The sequence below is a fragment of the Urtica dioica genome, chromosome 7, assembly GCF_054948205.1.
Source record: "Urtica dioica subsp. dioica isolate 48M chromosome 7, U.dioica_male_clone48M_v1_H2, whole genome shotgun sequence".
NCBI classification, from domain to species: Eukaryota; Viridiplantae; Streptophyta; class Magnoliopsida; order Rosales; family Urticaceae; genus Urtica; species Urtica dioica.
Genome location: NC_142762.1, coordinates 13,364,570 through 13,377,869, shown reverse-complemented (window position 1 = coordinate 13,377,869; position 13,300 = coordinate 13,364,570). Strand labels below are relative to the sequence as shown.

The 13,300-nt window shown below is 51.8% G+C and overlaps 2 protein-coding genes across 2 annotated transcripts; both read right to left on the bottom strand.

Moving 5' to 3' along the window:
- Positions 1-2,326: 2,326 nt before the first annotated feature.
- On the bottom strand, positions 2,327-3,378 carry LOC149390256 (uncharacterized). Its single transcript, XM_089619725.1, has 2 exons — positions 3,092-3,378; positions 2,327-2,423 (listed from the first exon to the last, which is right to left on the bottom strand). Exons 1-2 carry the CDS (start codon positions 3,376-3,378, stop codon positions 2,327-2,329), a joined length of 384 nt encoding a protein of 127 aa, XP_089475851.1.
- A 407-nt stretch (positions 3,379-3,785) lies between these two features.
- LOC149390255 (monosaccharide-sensing protein 2-like) lies at positions 3,786-9,889 on the bottom strand (the record flags this gene model as incomplete). Its single annotated transcript, XM_089619724.1, has 2 exons — positions 3,786-4,292; positions 9,878-9,889. Coding segments are annotated over 2 exons (519 nt in total), but the record flags the coding sequence as incomplete, so codon positions are not given.
- Positions 9,890-13,300: the final 3,411 nt, after the last annotated feature.

Below are 13,300 nucleotides of genomic sequence, written 5' to 3'. Positions count from 1 at the left end.
AATTGACCAGTGCACTTCTAGAGACAAGATAAGAACAAACCATTTGACCTCTTATGTCTCGAAGTCACTACGTATGAATTGCATCGTGCTTACCTTAATCCTGAAATGAGACATGCCATTTCACACCTTACGTATTCTCATTTGAGAAAGTCAGAGTTCGGACTCACTATGTGATTCCGAACAAGGCCTATTGGTGAAATACTAAGTTGTGAGAATGCCATGAGTAACTTTGTGAAGTTCTCATAGATATGGAATTCATGTACAAGATTGCTGAAATGCAATGTATATCACCTCGTGCTTTGTTCCTTGGAGTGTGAATAAATGAACTAGCCAGTGTCCAAATTGAGTCTTGACTTTTTTGGATGAAACAATGTGACTTGTTAGCTCCTCGTCAATACGTTGTTTCTAACTTATTCACAATCGACAAAGGAGTTGAGGAAATAACAGCTAGAAGGGTAAAATGGTAATTTTGTAAATCCCGACTAGCTGATGATATTCATGAAGGCTAAATATAGATAATTTTCAGTGGATCCGCTCATCATAATTTGGTTGAATTCTTGAGTAGAAAATAAATTCATTTGAACCGAGAGTATTTTAGTGTCAACTCTTTAGTGGAGTCAGTTGACATTAAGCTAAACTTGGAAAAGGTTTGTGAACTTTTGAGTCCAAGTGTTTAGCTCAAGCTTTGTTCATTTGGATCCATGAGGTCACTGTCATGAATCACATCGCGTAGGAATAGTTAAACTAGAAGCTAAGTCAAAACAAGAACGAGACAAGTTTTGTGAAAATTGTCGAAAGGGTATTTTTGTCTTTTGAGACATAGGATGAAATGAATGTCAATAAATTTTTTGACAAGGTCATTTGATGACTCAATAAAACTCGGCCATGAGTTGATCATTGGGCCTTGTGGATTAATTTCATTTCATAAGAATTTTATTGAAAATTCTTAATGGGCCTTTTCGATGTTATCATGAACAAATGAAGGAGCTTCTAGAAGCCCCTTCTAGAGTGAACATGGGCGCCTACTACCCTAGGCAAATGAATGTATCAAGATACTTGCCAAAAGAAAAAGAGGAAACAAATTTCCTATGCATGGCATAAGGGAAATTCGGCCATAAGGGTCAAGGGAGAAGCAAAATAAAATAGGAAACAAATCCAAGGACTTGCTTGGCAAGTCTTGGCCGTGTGACTCTATGAAGGAAAAGGGAAATTGGCTCATGAATATGTGATATTCTATAGAAGAGGAAACTACCTTATTGAAGGTGAGACCTCTCCTATAAATAGGAGCCTCATTCCACACATTTCATTCATCCAAAGTTTTAGAGATTGAGAGCTTCTCTCTCTAGACTTGGCCGACTCCTCTCTCTCTCTCTCTCTATTCAATTTCATTTTTGTTTTGGCACCTACGTCCTCATTTGACCTAGAGTTTAGCTCTTCGACTTCAAGACTCGTTCTTAAGTCGTAGTGTTTAAAAGTGCCCACACACTAATTCCTTTTTCTCTCGAGTGATTTAGTGATAGAAACTTTCGTGGTTGCTCGAGTTGCCGAGGAAGGAAGAGAGATGTGCTGCGAGGGGAGACGAATGTTGTAACCTTTTCCAAAAGCTTCTCAACGTTCAAGCTTCTAAAAAGGTTAGTAATCTTTAATGCTCATATTGGTTTTTATTTACATGTGCTTGCTCTTTGTCTAGGTTAGTAAAAACGTTTTACTTGTCAAAATAATTTTTTTTAAATTTCGCCGCTTACTGAAGCGTTAAACTTTTTCTTAAACCCTAGATCAATTTCAACACAAAGATGCTCCCACTAACTCTTCATCATCAACAATAACTTTTGTTGTGTTTCCTTACTACCTGTTATTCGCACAAATCATTTTCGAAACAAGAGGTAACTTTTCTTTAGACGCTCTTAGAGATCCGAAGAGTTCTTAAACACATTCAATTATAAGAAATAAAGAAATTAAATGCTTATTTAATTTCTAATAGAGATTCAGCTAATAGAACATTATAAAGCTCACTTATAGTGTATGAACGGAACACTAAGTCCTTCATACTCTATAACATCCACATTATTAAGCATAAAGCATTCATGCATAAACATTATCATAAAAACTTCAAATGCATTCTAGGAATCAAAGAGGGAATGATATTCATATGACACAACCATGTGTTCATAATCAAATATAAAACATAATTTAATGTATAAGAAAAAAGAAAAGATTCATCATCTCTGAAATATCCACGAAGGCCACAGTTCAGAAAAACTCGGATGATAAAGACACATCAACATGTTCAAAATATCATTCCAAAAATAATGAAACTAGCAAGAAATTAGATCTTCAGATGGAGCATCAGCTTATCTACAACTCGGGCTTGAATCTGACATTGTTTAGCAAGCTTAACACTTGTGTGCTCCATCAGATCTACTCTGCAACAAGAGAAGAAATATGCTCATGAATAATTATTTTCAAAAAAAAATTTAGGATATCTTTAATCATGAATTTTAAGGTACCATACCAGAATTCTTCTTATTTTTCTCAAGCTCGGCCAAATACAAAGGACAGTGCCTTCGCCAATGACCTTCAGTGTTGCAGTGGTGACATTTACCAATGGTTTCTTGCTTCTTTTCTTTTCCTTTTCCACTCTTCTTGAAGTTTTTCAGTTCCCTCTTAGCGGGAGCTATCCCCTTTGAGGTACTAGGTCGTGCCTTAGATGACTCAGTACCAGAAGTCCAGTTCTTCTTGGTTATTTGAGACGAACTCTTGTTAGCATAATTTTCCGACCCTTTGTTCTTCCAATGTCGAGTGATAGAACTCGAAAGTCTATATTTCATTCAACAGCTGAGACAGTCCATAACTCAACTTATTCATGATATAGTTGGATGTGAACTGTATGAAGTCACTCGAAATGGAATTTAGGATTATTCCCTTTCGAGTGACTTCATATAGTTCACATCCAACTATATCATGAATAAGTTGAGTTATGGACTGTCTCACCCCACCTGAGTGACCTCATTCATCTCTGCCCCATGGAGTTCAGCATCGGTGAAGTAGTTAGTCATTTTCATGACATGATCCCTCACCGGGGTTCCCAAACATTTCCTGCAGTGTGTCAAGGATTTCCACAACAGTCTCATTCCCTTCCATTTTTGTTCGCAACACATCAGATATGCACGCGAGCATGTAGGCCATAGCTTTGTTGTTAGCCATGACCCGTTTGTCATAATCCTCCATTAAGTTCTTGGAGGCATTATGAGCAGGGAATGAAGGTCTCTCTTCATGGAGGATAAAACATATGCTTTCACTCACCAGCACGATGTTAAGGTTCGACTTCAATTTTGGAAAGTTATCACCAGTGAGAACGTCGTTCGACAACAAGGCCATAATAGGGTTCAATGTGATTATTAAAATTTAGAACTACAATTATTAGCAATATGAAAAGAAACAACTATAAATAATATTTAGGATAGAGGAAATGATGACAAAAGTCCCTTAAGTTTTAGGAAACAGCTAACATAATCCATATTATTTATTTTGAATGGTAAAAGTCCCTAATCTTGAAAATTACACATTCTGTTGGTCCCTAATGCTATATGACGTTAAATTGTTAACAGAATCAACATTTAAACATTTTTTTTGTAAAATAAATCAAAAATAAATCATTAAAACATTTAAAGCAATTCAAACAATAGAAGGGACAGAGAAAGAAAGAAAGATTTGAGCAGAGAGGTTATTTTTATTTTACCTACTGAAGGATTTGAATCCCCACACCGACGACCAAGGCATTTGACTCAGTGCTCGAAAAGTTCCCTCCAACTGGGGCCTTGAGGAGCGGCGGCCGGGTGAACCATGGCGGGGCCGATCGGGTTCTGATGCATGAGCTCCTGCGAGTAAAGGGCGGGCTGAGAGACGACGGCGGCGGCCTGGACGTACTCGCTCTTCACGGGCACAGGCTCTCCTCCGGCGATGGAGGCGATGGACTCTCTGCGGGACCCGAGGATGCCTTCTTGGTGAAGGTAGATTCTCTTGAAACCTCCTTCATTCTTCCCGTCTTGACCCTCTCTCTCGATCCACTTCGAGTCCAGCTGCCACCCCCCCCCCCCCCCGCCGATGCCGGTGCTCCCTCCCTCGGTGGCATTTCCAACGAGGCTGCTCTGCCTTACATTCAAGAGGCTCCCGTGGGTCGGCGGGCCCATGTCCTTGTCCTCGCTCATCATCTGGTGCGATATCAGCGGGCTCTGCAAGTTGTTTTCGTCAGAGTCGACGATGGGCCCGTCGGAGGCGTAGTCGTCCCACTCCTCGTTCCTCGGGTGGTTCCCTCCGACGTCGATATAGGTTTTGTTTTTATTTTCATTGTTTGAATTGTTTTAAATGTTTTGATGATTTATTTTACATTTTTTTTAAATGTTGATTCTGTTAACAATTTAACGTCATATAGTATTAGGGACCAACGGAATGTGTAATCGTCAAGATTAGGGACTTTTACCATTCAAAATAAAGAATAGGGATTATGTTAGCTGTTTCGTAAAACTTAAGGGACTTTTGCCGTCATTTCCTCTTTATGATATAAAAACATAATGCATAAGCACGGGGAAAAATACTAATCTCTAAAAGTACCCAGTTTTTATATTCCTTGGTAATTCACCAATAGCAGCAGTCCATTTCACTAAGGTGTAACAAAGTCCACCTAGCGAAAATGAGGACCATCTCAGAATAGTAAAGCAATCGTGGTTCATGCACATTCATAACTATGCACTAACTACCAGTTTTATAGGAATCGTTGGCCATATGAGACAACCACCGATCATCTCATACTTAATGTTGTCGGCCCGTCAATGACCGACATGGGTAAAGATGTCAATAGACGTCGCGGTTCGGAGAACCACGTGAAAATGCTGTATTATCCGCCAGTTCGGTAACAGCACGCCCCGGCCGGCCAAGTCCCGGCCTCCCAAGCTCGACCTCCACTCGACCGCCCGAGCTCGACCTCCAGGCGAGCTCGACCTCGGCCTCACGAGCAACCTCGGCCTCACGAACGACCTCCAGGCGAGCTCGACCTCCAAGCGAGCTCGACCTCCACTCGGCCGCCCGAGCTCGACCTCCAGGCGAGCTCGACCTCGGCCTCACGAGCTCGACCTCGCCCTCACAAGCCTATCCTCAGCCCTGTGCTATCTGGCCAAGGGGCCCACCAATGACGCCATCCTATGTTATCCTCTGCCGAGCCTATTTTATCCTCTGCCAACCTACATCATCCTCGGCCAAGGGACACGCCAATGACGCCAGCCCGTGTAATCCTCGGCCAAGGGGGCCCACCAGTGACCTCTTGGTCGCCTATAAATACAGGCGCCTCTCACCTTCTCCAGGTAACCCATTTTTGAGTCCAGAAACGCTGTAGAACTCAGACTTCACTCGTTTCCTCATCTTTGGCCCCTTACCCTCTAAATCCTCTATACTCCACCTCAATCCCACTAATGTTGAGCGTCGGAGAGGTAAACAGAGGCACCCCTTCTGTTTTCCCTTCTTAGCTCACGGTTCTCTCATCCTTTCCAGGTACCCCGGCGAGCTCAGACAGCACAGACAGCCAAGGGAAGACTCGGGACACCGAGTCCGACACGCTCGAGCCCAAGCGAGGCCACTCGGTCCGGCCTTGGGTCTAACCGCATGTGGCTCCTAAATCGTTGTCCGAAAAACGGCGACAACATTTTGGCGCTAGAAGGAGGGGATCTCGAGAACAACCACGAGCTCTCCACCGGCAAACTCGCTTCCTCCACGGAAGACCACCAAAAAATCAAAGCCAACAATTTCCTCTCCAAACAGATTCTCTCTCCCATTTTATTCTTCAGCCACAAAACAAAAGAGAGAAAAAGAGATTCCTCTCTGGTCATCATCTCAGACTCTCCAACGAAAAAAAAGGGACAAGGAGACGGCGCTGCAGATCTGTTCTGCCCCAGCACGCGCGAGCCGACTCCGGTGCTCGCTGGAGCCTCCATCCCAGCCGACGCTGCAGATCCCGCCGACCCCGGCGCTCGCGAACCAGCTCCGACGCCCGCCGAAGCCTCGACTCCCACCGGCGCTGCAGATCTGTTCGGCCCCAGCGCGCGCAAGCCGACTCCGGTGCTCGCCGAAGCCTCGACTCCCACCGGCGCTGCAGATCTGTTCGCCCCCAGCACGCTCTCCCTTCCATTCCACATTTTCGCTACTTCTAAGATTCTCGAGAGATGAGTCGTGTCCCCGCCACCTCCGTGGGCGTCCGAGCGACTAGCTCGAGGCACGACCTCCAAAGCTCCGCGCACCGTCTCGAAGGGCAACCTCATGATAATGAGAGCAAGGCCCGAGACCCAACGAATGACCCCGAGGCCGTAGTCCGAGAGGACACGGCTCGAAGGCTCGCCGAGCTCCTAGACCGCCCCGGCGTCACCGGCACGCTCATCGCCGACCTCCTCGACTCCAACAACGTCGACGACGTCAACCACCACGAGAAAGACCCCGATTGCGTGGCAAAGTCGAGAGGCAACAAGACCGACCTCCACCACGCTCTTCACGAAAGCGGACGCACGCGCACGCTTCCAAGGGGACTCCCTCGGGCGACCGCGTCTAGACGTCAAATTTCTAATGGGCACACGCACGCACCCTCGAGGGGACACCCTCGGGCGACCACGCCAGGGCGTCAAGGGTCGAGTAATGCTCGGGGACACTCGGCCTCTAGGTCCCGAAAGGGACGCTCCAAGCTCACCATCCGCGTCCAAAACCCCCGGGGAGATGACGACGTCAGTGGCCGTGGCGTCTGTCGAGGACGTCACCCAAATGACGTATCCTCGCCTAAAGTAATAGGGACGGCCACCGGAGACTTGAGAGATCACCTCAATTCCCGAAGGGAGTCTCATGGGAACGACTTGAGAGAAAAACTCAACGCCCGACGCGGGGTCAAGAGAGAAGTCGTCTTGGGACATCAACCACCCAACGTTGCTGACCGCGCACCCAACAAAAGGCGCGGCCCCCCATTCATGGCGCCGGCCACAGGTCTCGGCTCGCGAAGGAAGAGGCGTAGAAGCAGTCGAGTCCCTAATGACCATCTGTCTCCAGCCCCGTAGCGATCCTTCGTCCCACTCAACACGGCGCCCGACCGGATCCTGAGCTTACACAAGGAGAAGCTAGGACCTCCGGCCACGTTAAAGACGGACCCCGCGACGAGGGACGAGAGCAAGCAATGCAAATATCACCATGACCACGGGCACGCGACAACAAAATGCTACCAGCTTAGGAAACGAATTGATTCCCTAGTTCGAAGTGGGGACTTCAAGGAATTCGTCGCATCTGCCAGCAAGCCATGATTGTCACAGCTTCCACCCGCAAGCTCACGACCGAACTCGATCGACCTCGTGATCGCTTTTATTTCAAAAATGTAATTTTCTTTTTCAAAAAAGGCCATGCGCCATGACTACCTGCAACGACCCCCTTTATTGCAATAGAGAATTATTCTAACACACTGTTGTATACCTCCAACACGAGAGTTTCTTGGCCTTCGTCTCACAAACGCAAGAAACATGGGGGGCTAATGGGGATCAATGCTCAATCAAAAACAAAAACAACTCAATAACAAAATCTCAAGGGGCCGATGGTTAGGCCGGAGGTCCCAAAGAGAGACAATCTTCACGTAACTCCTCGAGTCGAGCTCGCTCCTCGAGTCGAGCTCCGACTCCGCGAGTCGACTGATACTCCTCGTGCCGACTTCACGCAATTCCTCGTGTCGAGCTCGCTCCTCGAGTCCAGTTCGCTCCTCGAGTCGAGCTCGCGCCTCGAGTCGAGCTCGCTCCTCGAGTCCAGTTTGCTCCTCGAGTCGAGCTCCGAGTCCGCGAGTCGACTGATACTCGTGCCGACTTCACGCAATTCCTGGAGTCGAGCTCGCTCCTCGAGTCTAGTTCGCTCCTCGAGTCGAGCTCGCTCCTCGAGTCCAGTTCGCTCCTCGAGTCCAGTTCGCTCCTCGAGTCGAGCTCGCTCCTCGGGTCGAGCTCGCTCCTCGAGTCCAGTTCGCTCCTCGGGTCGAGCTCGCTCCTCGGGTCGAGCTCGCTCCTTGAGTCCAGTTCGCCCCTCGAGTCGAGCTCGCTCCTCGAGTCCAGTTCGCTCCTCGAGTCGAGCTCCGAGTCCGCGAGTCAACTATTACTCCTCGTACCGACTCTTCACGTAATTCCTCGAGTCGAGCTCGCTCCTCGAGTCCAGTTCGCCCCTCGAGTCGAGCTCGCTCCTCGAATCCAGTTCGCGTGCCGACTTCACGCAATTCCTCGAGTCGAGCTCGCTCCTCGAGTCTAGTTCGCTCCTCGAGTCAAGCTCGCTCCTCGAGTCTAGTTCGCTCCTCGAGTCGAACTCACTCCTCGAGTCCAGTTGGCTCCTCGAGTCAAGCTCGCTCCTCGAGTCCAGTTCGCTCCTCGAGTCGACCTCGCTCCTCGAGTCCAGTTCACGTGCCGACTTCACGCAATTCCTCCAGTCAAGCTCGATCCTCGAGTCCAGTTCGCTCCTCGAGTCGAGCTCGCTCCTCGAGTCCAGTTCGCTCCTCGACTCGAGCTAGCTCCTCGAGTCCAGTTCACGTGCCGACTTCACGCAATTACTCCAGTCAAGCTCGATCCTCGAGTCCAGTTCGCTCCTCGAGTCGAGCTCGCTCCTCGAGTCCAGTTCGCTCCTCGACTCGAGCTCGCTCCTCGAGTCCAGTTCGCTCCTCAAGTCGAGCTCGCTCCTCGAGTCCAGTTCACTCCTCGAGTCGAGCTCGCTCCTCGGGTCGAGCTCGCTCCTTGAGTCCAGTTCGCTCCTCGGGTCGAGCTCGCTCCTTGAATCCAGTTCGCCCCTCTAGTCGAGCACGCTCCTCGAGTCCAGTTCGCTCCTCGAGTCGAGCTCCGAGTCTGCGAGTCGACTGTTACTCTTCGTACCGACTCTTCACGTAATTCCTCGAGTCGAGCTCGCTCCTCGAGTCCAGTTCACCCCTCGAGTCGAGCTCGCTCCTCGAGTCCAGTTCGCTCCTCGAGTCGACCTCCGAGTCCGCGAGTCGACTGATACTCCTCGTGCCGACTTCACGCAATTCCTCGAGTCGAGCTCGCTCCTCGAGTCCAGTTCGCTCCTCAAGTCGAGCTCGCGCCTCGAGTCGAGCTCGCTCCTCTAGTCCAGTTCGCTCCTCGAGTCGAGCTCCGAGTCCGCGAGTCGACTGATACTCGTGCCGACTTCACGCAATTCCTCGAGTCGGGCTCGCTCCTCGAGTCCAGTTCGCTCCTCGAGTCGAGTTCGCTCCTCGAGTCCAGCTCGCTCCTCGAGTCGAGCTCGCTCCTCGAGTCCAGCTCGCTCCTCGAGTCGAGCTCCGAGTCCGCAGGTCGACTAATACTCCTCGTGCGGACTCTTCACACAACTCCTCGAGTCGAGCTCGCTCCTCGAGTCCAGTTTGCTCCTCGAGTCCAGTTCGCACCTCGAGTCCATTTCGCTCCTCGAGTCGAGCTCCGAGTCCGCGAGTCGACTGATACTCCTCGTGCCGACTTCACGCAATTCCTCGAGTCGAGCTCGCTCCTCGAGTCCAGTTCGTTCCTTGAGTCGAGCTCGTGCCTCGAGTCGAGCTCGCTCCTCGAGTCCAGTTCGCTCCTCGAGTCGAGCTCCGAGTCCGCGAGTCGACTGATACTCGTGCCGACTTCACGCAATTACTCGAGTCGAGCTCGCTCCTCGAGTCCAGTTCGCTCCTCGAGTCGAGCTCGCTCCTCGAGTCCAGCTCGCTCCTCGAGTCGAGCTCGCTCCTCGAGTCCAGCTCGCTCCTAGAGTCGAGCTCCGAGTCCGCAGGTCGACTAATACTCCTCGTGCGGACTCTTCACACAACTCCTCGAGTCGAGCTCCGAGTCCGCGAGTCGACTGTTACTCTTCGTACCGACTCTTCACGTAATTCCTCGAGTCGAGCTCGCTCCTCGAGTCCTGTTCACCCCTCGAGTCGAGCTCGCTCCTCGAGTCCAGTTCGCTCCTCGAGTCGAGCTCCGAGTCCGCGAGTCGACTGATACTCCTCGTGCCGACTTCACGCAATTCCTCGAGTCGAGCTCACTCCTTGAGTCCAGTTCGCTCCTCAAGTCGAGCTCACGCCTCGAGTCGAGCTCGCTCCTCTAGTCCAGTTCGCTCCTCGAGTCGAGCTCCGAGTCCGCGAGTCGACTGATACTCGTGCCGACTTCACGTAATTACTCGAGTCGAGCTCGCTCCTCGAGTCCAGTTCGCTCCTCGAGTCGAGCTCGCTCCTCGAGTCCAGCTCGCTCCTCGAGTCGAGCTCGCTCCTCGAGTCCAGCTCGCTCCTAGAGTCGAGCTCCGAGTCCGCAGGTCGACTAATACTCCTCGTGTGGACTCTTCACACAACTCCTCGAGTCGAGCTCGCTCCTCGAGTCCAGTTTGCTCCTCGAGTCCAGTTCGCACCTCGAGTCCATTTCGCTCCTCGAGTCGAGCTCCGAGTCCGCGAGTCGACTGATACTCCTCGTGCCGACTTCACGCAATTCCTCGAGTCGAGCTCGCTCCTCGAGTCCAGTTTGTTCCTTGAGTCGAGCTCGTGCCTCGAGTCGAGCTCGCTCCTCGAGTCCAGTTCGCTCCTCGAGTCGAGCTCCGAGTCTGCGAGTCGACTGATACTCGTGCCGACTTCACGCAATTCCTCGAGTCGAGCTCGCTCCTCGAGTCAAGTTCGCTCCTCGAGTCGAGCTCGCAACTTGAGTCCAGTTCGCCCCTCGAGTCGAGCTCGCTCTGTTGTCGCACGAAAATGAACAACTATTTAAAACCTCGGGCGGTTCGATCCAAGGCCGGACCAAGTGATCGCACCCAGGCCAAGAGTGTGAACTCGATAGTCTCGAGCTAGGGTTCTCTCCGATCAACCCGCCTCTCGGGAGAGGTAGGGGGTGAGGAGGATGAGTGACCGTGCCTTGGCTGTCGGCTGCCTACGTACCCGTGCGTGGGATCAGGTCAGAACGTAGTTCAAGCGTGAGTGACGAAGAGAATTCTTGGATATTTTGGGATGGATCTTCCCCTCAATGAGAGAGGGTATTTATAGGTGTTTGGGAGCCTTAGAAGGTCCCTTTTTCGTCCATGTGGGACTAGGATCGCGCATGCCATCAAGTGGAGGCGCACGACGCGCGCGGCGCACAAAGAGCGGCGCACAACGCGCGGCGCAAGGGGCGCGGCGCGCGTGTCACCGGGCGCGGCGCGAGGGTCACCAGGCGCGGCGCAAGTCGTGCGGCGCATGGAGCGCGCGGCGCGCGCCGTCTGCTGCACGGCCGGCCGGCGTAGCGCGCCGTGTGCGTGATGGACGGCTCGTCTTGGCCGGGTTCTTGCGGGCCTTCGAATGTCATTCTTCTCACGTGAAATATGAAGCTTTCTACTTGATGAGAGTGACTCGATTCGAGGAGCAAGGCTCGGCCCGGCGAGAGCGACTAGCGACTTGATTCGAGGAGTGACTCGAGGATGACTCGAGGCTCGACTCGAAAATGACTCGAGGCTTGACTCGAGGAACAATTAAAGGCTCGACTCGAGGAACCATTCAAGGCTCGACTCGAGGAGATTGACTCAAGGCTCGACTCGAGGAGCGAAGCTCGACTCGAGGAGTTAGGAGTTTGGGCGAGGGCTTGAAGATTTGCCGCTCTTCGGGACCTCCGGCCTGACCATCGGCCCTTTGAGCGGCGTGCCTTCCTGGCGTCTCGGGTTTTCCGAAAACGACCGACAACATTAGCCCCCCAAGTTCGTCGCTCGGGAGGCGTCCCAGCGATGAACTTTTTGTTCTTCTAGTTGGGTGTTTGAGGAAAATGTTTCCCGTGCCTTGTGGCCCCGAGGAAAGTTTTTTCCTCTTCTCTTTTTTCTTTTTTTTTTTTTTTCAGGGGGTGGCCGCGCGGCGCGCGCCCTGGACGGCGCGGCGCGCGGTCTGTGCTGCATGACCCGCGCGGCGCGCGGGCTTGGCACGCGGCGCGCCCCGTACGCGGGGCTGGTTCGCTTCGCGCGGGAGAACTCCGACTTTTTGAAGTTTCTACTCCGATTTTGCTCCTTGTGGGAGTAGGATTTCGACTCCTACCCCCCTAGAAGTCTATAAATAGACCTCCCCCCTTCCCTTTATTCCTCACTTTATTTTTTCTCTTTTCTTACGCTTGTTTCCTTTTTCTACGCTTGCATTATGGGTGTCCCTCCCCTTTTCTCAGCTGAGAGTCCCGAGATTGATTTCTCTCTCTTGTTTCAGGGTTCTGAACACGCAGAGGATGATCTCTTCGCGGGATTAAGGGAAGTTCCTCTGCACGTGGAAGAAAATCCAAGCGGAGTAGAGCAGTGGTTGGAGGAAGGCGAGCTGGGTGCGACCGTGCCCGCTGCTCAGCCTCTCGAAGAGTGCGCGCCAACTGGGCGCGGTACAGGTGGGGAGTTTGATCGTCCCGCGTCTGGGGAGCCTGCCCCTCGCCTCGTGATCAACTTAGTTGGCGGGGGGGTTCGTGACAAAGTTCGCCTCGACGTGCCGCAGTCCGACTTGGGCTTTCAAGGCGTGCCGGGAGATGTTACGGACGCGGATGCGGTGACTCCGCTAGAGTCGGTTCTCGACGAGATAGACTGCGTGGACGACTTTGGTCCCGAGTCTGAAGATCCCGGAGGTGAGTCAGAGACATGTCCGGGGGCCGAAGGCCTCGCATCGGAGTGTCCCGAGGTACCGTCTGCAGCTGCCGCGGTCGTGTCGGAGGGCAGGGACCCTTCCGTGGAGCCAGGGGATTCTCAGCCCGAGACCCCTGACGCGGAGGCGTTGGTATCGGCGAGGTCGCTTGCTAGGACGAAGTGGTATCCCGAGGAGGGCCTTGCTGCTCCCGAGGACTTCGATTGTTCGGGGGTCGATGCTTCGAGCACGCTTACCTACCGGACATTCGTCGGTCTCCGGGAGGCTTTTGCCATTCCGTCGTCCGTGGCGCTTCTCCGTCCTTTAAAGGACGACCGTCCTTTCCGGCCTCGTCATGGTTTCGCCGCAGTTTCAGTTGCGAGTCTTAACTGCGGGTTGCGGCTGCCGTTTCAACCCATCGTTCAGCAGCTTCTCGCCCGTCTGGGGGTGCACGCATGTCAGATGAGCCCGGCATTCTACCGCATAGTGGCGATGTGCCATATGGAGTGGCATTGCCAGACCGAGCGGGTGATGACCGTGAGTGATTTTCGCAATCTCATCGCGGTCTTCCCTGCGCCCGGGCAACCCAGTTTCTTTGTGGCCCGCGATCGCCGGAATACTAAGTTGATCATCGATTCAGAGAAGTACAATCGACGACCATGGGTGTGGGTCTCGGCGGAGGCTTTTGGTGACGCG

Excerpts from the sequence above, each read along its gene's own strand:
- LOC149390256 (XM_089619725.1), bottom strand. The coding sequence starts at position 3,378 with ATGGCCTTGTTGTCGAACGACGTTCTCACTGGTGATAACTTTCCAAAA. Across the intron at positions 2,424-3,091 it reads CTTGACACACTGCAGGAAAT|AGTAGATCTGATGGAGCACA; the intron begins GTTTGGGAACCC and ends CTCTTGTTGCAG.